Source organism: Bison bison, unplaced genomic scaffold, assembly GCF_000754665.1.
Source record: "Bison bison bison isolate TAMUID 2011002044 unplaced genomic scaffold, Bison_UMD1.0 scf7180017864217, whole genome shotgun sequence".
NCBI classification, from domain to species: domain Eukaryota; kingdom Metazoa; phylum Chordata; class Mammalia; order Artiodactyla; family Bovidae; genus Bison; species Bison bison.
The window spans coordinates 3,947,943-3,954,626 of record NW_011494789.1 but is presented as its reverse complement, the minus strand read 5'-3'; the positions used below and the strand labels follow the sequence as shown (position 1 = coordinate 3,954,626).

The 6,684-nt window shown below is 57.9% G+C and overlaps 2 protein-coding genes across 2 annotated transcripts in view; one reads left to right on the top strand and one right to left on the bottom strand.

Annotated features, from left to right (window-relative positions):
• Nucleotides 1–4,315, top strand: part of NUDT18 (nudix (nucleoside diphosphate linked moiety X)-type motif 18) — a 4,683-nt gene extending 368 nt beyond the window's left edge. Inside the window, 4 exon segments of the mRNA XM_010845494.1 lie at nucleotides 2–160; nucleotides 1,049–1,262; nucleotides 1,631–1,963; nucleotides 1,966–4,315. Of these exon segments, the coding sequence (XP_010843796.1) occupies nucleotides 2–160; nucleotides 1,049–1,262; nucleotides 1,631–1,963; nucleotides 1,966–2,225 (966 nt within the window). The 3' untranslated portion in view covers nucleotides 2,226–4,315.
• Nucleotides 4,316–4,415: 100 nt separating this feature from the next.
• The window catches only part of FAM160B2 (family with sequence similarity 160, member B2), an 11,495-nt gene continuing 9,226 nt past the window's right edge, over nucleotides 4,416–6,684 (bottom strand). The window contains exons 13-15 of the mRNA XM_010845493.1: nucleotides 6,642–6,683; nucleotides 6,321–6,421; nucleotides 4,416–6,086 (exon numbers count right to left, since the gene is read on the bottom strand). Of these exons, the coding sequence (XP_010843795.1) occupies nucleotides 5,948–6,086; nucleotides 6,321–6,421; nucleotides 6,642–6,683 (282 nt within the window). The 3' untranslated portion in view covers nucleotides 4,416–5,947. The remainder of the gene's footprint in view (nucleotides 6,087–6,320; nucleotides 6,422–6,641; nucleotide 6,684) is intronic.

The following is a 6,684-nucleotide window of genomic DNA, read 5'->3' as shown; positions in this document are numbered from 1 at the left end:
GGCTTCGGAAGGCCTGAGAGGGGCGCTGACGGCCGTGCTGGGGGGCCGGGGGCTGCTCGTGCAGAACTATGATTCGGGGCCGGCTGGGGAGCCGCCGGCGCCGGTGCGGCTGCGGAGGAATGTCTGCTACGTGGTGCTGGCCGTGTTTCTCAACGAGCAGGTGAGCGTCCGCCCGTCGGGCCCACCGCCCAGGTCTCGGGCTCGCAGCCAGCCCCGGTAGGGAACAGAGGACGTACCGGCAACAGCCACAGCCTCCTGGTGTGTGGCTCTTCCCAGTTTTGCAAAGCACTTTCACACTTAACATCTGAGTCTTGCGCAGCGCAGCCCTGAGATCCTCCCAACGTACATGGGAGGAAACTGAGGTTCACGAACCTGTTTAACCCCACCAGGCCTCAGTTTCTTGAGGGGAGGCTGTCTTACTCTTCTTCCATTCTCCCCGGAAGCTAGCGCGGTGCCCGCCACAGAGTGGGCTTAAAAACCAGTCCAGTGCTTCAGAGGCCTCCCCTGGGCCCCATGGGCAGTAAGTGCACAACTTTTGCTTACACCCAGGCCTCTGACCCCCTGTTTGTTGCTCTGATTGGTGTTGATCCCTGTACATGGTGCGGTAACATCAGCTAGAAGGGGTCAGAGCCATAGGTAGGAGTTGTTTGGGGTGTGTGTCAAAGCCTAGACAGGCCACAAGGAGTTTATAAACCATGAGGGGAGGTGAGAGATATATTGTGACTTGTGCAGACGCGAATCAGTGTAACCCTCCCTGGAGGCCTAATCTCCAGCCCCTGAAGCAGCTCCCAGGATTCTTAACCCTTTTCTGAAATGGAAACATGAATGCAGAGAAAGATGAACTGCAGAGACCGCTGCAGTCCCCAAACCCAGGGCCAGTCCCCTGGAGAATTCAGCAATTTTAGGGTGGCCCCTGGGATGTGGGTATTGAGCAATTATATCTGAGATTGGAACTGAACCCAGAGCAAGTGAAGGCTGCTGGCTCTGCTGCCCGCCTGGAGCTCCCATCCCAGCTATGGTGGGCGAGGACCCTTTCTCTCCTCCTCAGGATGAGGTGCTACTGGTCCAGGAGGCCAAGAAGGAGTGCCGTGGGTCGTGGTACCTTCCTGCAGGGCGGATGGAGCCTGGGGAGACCATTGTGGAGGCGCTGCAGCGGGAGGTGAAGGAGGAGGCCGGGCTGCAGTGTGAGCCTCTGACGTTGCTGTCTGTGGAGGAGCGGGGCCCCTCCTGGATCCGCTTCGCATTCCTCACCCGCCCCACAGGTATGGCCCAGCAGGTGGCAGCGTGGGCTGAGGGCAGTAGACACCGGTCCCCCGGCTTGTACTCAGGTGAGATGAACCCCTAGTCTGGCTAGTATAACCCTGGCATCTCCAGATTCCAGACTGAACACTTGATCCTGGGCCTCCCCGCTGGGTCACAGCTGGAACCCTGGGTAGCCCTTTATTCTACCAGGCCCAGCACTTCATTCAACATAGACCTTTTCTCCCTCCCTGTCCCCTGGAGAAGGAAATGGCAACCCACTCCAGTATTCTTATTTGGGAAATCCCATGGACAGAGGAGCCTGGTGGGCTACAGTCTGTGGAGTTGCAGAGTTGGACACAACTGAGCACATCCCCTGCATCTCCCCCAGGTGGAATTCTCAAGACTTCCAAGGAAGCAGATGCAGAGTCCCTACAGGCTGGCTGGTACCCACGAACCTCACTGCCTACCCCACTGCGGGCCCAGGACATTCTTCATCTGGTTGACCTCGCTGCCCAGTATCGCCAGCGAGCCAGGCACCCTCTCCTCCTTCCCCAGGAGCTTCCCTGCAGTCTGGTCTGCCAGCGGCTCGTGGCCACTTTCACCAACGTCCAGACAGTGTGGGTGTTGGTGGGCACAGTGGGGACGCCTCACTTGCCCGTCACCGCCTGTGGCTTCGCTCCCATGGAGCAGAGGGGCGGCATCAAGATGGCCGTCCTGCGGCTGGTCAGGAGTGTCTGAGCCTGCACCACTTGGCAGTAGAGACCCAGGGGTTGCTTGGACTGCAACATCTGGGCAAAGACCTAACGGATGGTATCTGCATGAACGTGCTGGTCACCGTGGCTTTTCGGAATCCAGGCCTCCAAAACGAGCCCCCAAAGGTTCGGGGTGAGAACTTTTTTTGGTGGAAGGTGGTGGAGGAAGACCTGCAAAACCAGCTTTTACAGCGGCTTCGGGACTCGTCTGTCGTCCCAATCAACAGATAGGAGGAGGCCGTCAGTGGGCTGGAGCGGGGAATTCCTGCTTCGGGAGGAAGTTTTTGCTTTGGAGCGGGGCAAGGGCGTGGCAGTCAGAGATCTTGCATGGGGACCTGGGCAGTTCTCCTGGTTCCCAGGGGAACTGCCCTCTCTTGTCACCATGGAGCAGGTCCCTGCACAGCACCCAAAGGGACAGTGCCTTCAACTGAACAAGGAGTCCAGAGCTTGGGGACCCAGTTGCCCTGAAGTTCCGATGAGGGCAGGACTCCCTAAGGGGACGTGAGGACCTTCGGGACCTGAGGTGGCATTTCCTCATTTTCTGTGCCTTTGCCAGATGCTAGGCACTTAGAACATGGAATGGATGTGGGGGAGGTCATTCCAAGGGAGTGGGTGCCTGGCTGAGTAAATAGGTGTTACTAACTTTGCATTCCCACCTGTTTCTGTGGGTCAGACTTGAGCTGGAAGGGGGAGCTGCTATCAAGAGAAGCTCCTCCGCTCATCCCATGTAAACCACACAGGCCTTCCCAGACACCAGGTGACCGGCTGGCAGACTTCCTTTGTCCACCACAGCTTGGCTCAGGCCTGCCAGGTATGTGGGCACATCCCCTCCAGAGTCTGAGCAGTGAGATGCCCAGAAACTTCAGGTGGGTGAGGAGCTGTGAGAGCTGCCCGTCTCTTTTCTCCTTGAGCTTCTCTGAGGGATCAGAGTCGCTCCGCCCCCAGGCTCATTCCTGCCTCTGCCCTGGTACAACTCCAGCCCAAAGCCAGACCAAAACCCTCTCTTCATTCCCCTTAGCTCAGCTGAACCATGGTAGGAATTTTTTTCTTTTTAAAGAACTTTACTGAAGTTTAAGGGAAAACCAAAGGGAATGAAGAAACATGTACTGACTGCTATACATGCATCACTGGATGTACAGTTTTGGTTCTGAGCAGGGAAAATACTTGGCTGGGTTTCCCTTCTGAAGTAATTCCACTCTGACGCCCAAGGACCAGGACAACCTCAGAGGCCCCCTGCCCTGCCTCTCTGGGCTGCCATCTTGTTTTTCTGACCTCTGGAGCTGTGCTGGGAACCCTTGTTCCCTCCAAAGACTGTCTTCCAAATGAAGGAATCAAACCCTTTTATCCTAGATCCCTTCTCTTAGTGTCTGAGGGACCCACCGGTCTGTAAGCACACTGGACAGTGACTTTTACTTCCATTATTTAGCCTATTATTAATAGTAGTTTTCAACCCTTCCCTGGTGGCTCAGACAGTAAAGAATCCACTTGCAATGCAAGAAACCTGGATTCGATCCCTGGGTCGGGAAGATCTCTTAGAGAAGGGAATGGCAATCCACTCCAGTATTCTTGCCTGGAGAATCCTGTCCATGCAGAGGAGCCTGACGGGGTACAGTCCATGGGGTCAGAAAGAGTCAGACACGACTGAGCACCTAACTCTTGCACTTTCAACCCCAGGTGCCCACTAGAATCACCTGGAGAGCCTTAAAAGAACAACTGTGGGTGTGCCCTCAGAGATCTGATTAACTGATAAGAGGGTGGGACTGGGGCATTGGTATTTTTAAAAGCAGCCCAAGTGACTGGAACATGCCAGGAGGTGAAAGCCACTGATCAGCCCTCCCTCTTGCCTTGCCTGGAGGACTCTTGGTGACCCTCCTCCCCAGAGATCTCCACGAACTCAGGGACTAGATTCTTTTAAATTTGAGGCCCAGGACTTCCCTGGTGTCCACACCCAATGCAGGGGGCACGGGTTTCATCCCTGGTCAGGGAACTAAATCCCACACACTGCACAGTGCTGCAAAAAATAAAAATCAGGCCCACTGTTCACCACTAAAGCAGTCATCTTTCACAACACAAACCCTGCAAAGAAGACTTGTGCACGGATGCCCCAGGTGGCCCATTCCCTAGAGTATCTCTAGAGCTGCTGGCTCTCAGCTGTAGGCAGGCCAAGCAGAAATAGAGCTCCCTGCCCAAGAGAGGCCGGTTTCCCGGTTTCTGGCAGGCGCTGGGGGAACATCACATTTGCGCTGCCAGAGCCTGCCCCTGTTTACCACCAGCCCCAACCACACACACACTCCCCTCCCTCTGTTCCTGTGCTGGGAGAGGAACTGAATTCGTCTTCCTTAGGGAGGAAGATGTGCCTGAATGAGCAGTGAAGCCCTAGGCAGAAGGACACGGGGAGGGCAGAGAAGAATGGGGCAGCAGTGACCACGCAACCACACCATTTATTGCCATGCTGTCTGGGGAAGACGCTGTGCGAATGCCCAAGTGCATCGAGGAGGGGAGGGTCTGACTCCCGGATGCTCGAACGTTCTTTCTGAATTGAAGAGTCCAGACCCAGTTCACCCCCTCGTCCCATGCTAACACCCATGTGTGGGCACACGCACATGCAGGGACTTGGATGGTGTCCTCGGGAACAGCAGTTAAATCCTCCCCAGCTTGGAGGAATGCAAGAGAGGTAGAGGTCACTGAGTTTCCTCTGCTTTCATGTCACCTCCTGGCAACCTGTGGCCAGCTTCTAGAAGCAGCATGGGCAGGAAAAGGAAGCGAAAGGGGCTCTGGCCTGCTCCTCCTTGCCCAGGAGTCAAGCCAGCAACTGCAGTTTGCTGTGAGGTAATGCCTGGCGCCGCCTGTGTGTTCCTGCAGGTCGAGACAGATTTGGGCCGGGTGGGGTTGCAGCCCCAGCCGCAGAGGGCACGCTGGGAGAACGGCACCGCAAAGGACTGCCTGTGCCCCAGCCCCACCCTGCCAGGCCTTGGGGTCGGGGCGGGGTGTGGGGGCAGGCTGCGGTCCGGTGGGCACCCTGGCCTCACCTGGACCTGGACCTTCTGGCTCTGCTGGGAACAGTATTCTGTGGAGAACCCCAGCCGAATGCTTGGGGTGAGGCCTGGCCTCCCTGGGTCTCTGAGCCCCTCTGCCCAGGTGCTGTGGACCTGCCGAGACGGGTTCAGAAGGCGCCAGCAAGAAACCAGCTGGAGCCAGAGCCTGGCATCCAGCCCCCCAGCTCCCCAGGCCCTCTCCCGCCCTGGCTGCAGTTGCATCAAGCTTCTCATTAGCAGCTGCCCCCGCCTGGCTGCGGAACATGCTTTGGGCATTTGCCACGAGGCTGTTGGGAATTTTGCAACAGTCTCTAGGAGGGTGAGCTGGAAGAGGGGCTTCCCCTGCCATCCATGGCCCCTTCCCCAAGGGTTAAACTGAGAAGGCAGGAGAAAAAACAAGTGTCAGCAGCATCTGTGGTACCTAGTGGGACAGAGACAGGGCTGTGCCCCCATCTCTCTGGCCTAGGGGCGTGACCAGCCTCAGAGCCACTGACTTACTCCCCACTGTACCCCTATAATTGAGTCTCAGGTCTTGGCTCTGGCCAGAGAAGACCCATGGACACAGGTGACAGGCACAGAGCAAACGAGGCTCTGAGTCTGGGGGTTCACCTGGCTGTCACCCAAGTCCCCAGAGAGGGCCCCAAGGACCCCATGCTGCCCAGGAAGCCACCTCCTTGGCTCCTTGGTTCCTGGTACCTCAGAGACCCACTCCTTGAAATCCAGTGTGGTGCAGCCAACAGGCCAAGGTGGTCTTGAGTCAACCCAAGAGTGGAAGGCCAGACCTCCACACAGGTGGGATATAAAGGAGATGGAGCCAAGGCCAGCCCCCGGGCTCCTGCTCCAGGACAGTCGCAGCACCACTGCCAGGCAGGGGGCAGCTCTTGGACAGAGGCGTGAACAGGAGTCTCCCCTCCTGACTCAGACATGCCCTTCTGGGGGTTTAGAGGGGTGCAGGCGAGGACCGTGTGGGGGGAACTTGACGAAAGCAATGGCAGCCAGCTCCTTGCAGAATTCTTCCAGGACGACCACGCCCTGGAGGAAGGTCTGGTGGTCCAGCCTGAGGGAGACAGCACAGGGGTTACAGCTGGGAAGTGTGAGGAGTGTGCCCAGCGGGACATCCCAGTATCTGAGGGACTACCCAGGGACAGCCACCTCTGAGGGTCTGTGAGGGACCACAGGCCTCAGCAACGAGCCCTCCTCTGCCCCTGGCCTGGTGCCTCCCCCACCCGGAAGCCCTCGCCATGCCACCCCAGGGCTCTTCCTTGGGTGCCAACTTCCCTTGGGTACTTACTGCTCCCCAGGGACTTGGCCCATCAGCTGTCTGCGCACCAGGAGCAGTTTGCCTGGGAACTGGGGCACCCTCTGAATTCTCTGCATCAAGTCCCCGATCACCTGGTGTGGGAACAAGAGGGGACTGACAAAGAGACCAGAGACCCTGCTGTGGGGTCCCTGGCCTGGTCATACCATGGGAGGGTGGGTGGTACCCGTGTTCTCGCTTGGTGCTGGCAAGGGTGCCCACACCTACAGCCCCTAGCCCGCCCCCATCCCATTGCCCTCCCTTCCTGCCCCCAGCACTGGCATGCTTCCTCTGGCCCGGCCCGGGCGCCCTTACCCTGACGAGCACAGAGAACAGGCTTCGGCAGCCAGGGGCCAAG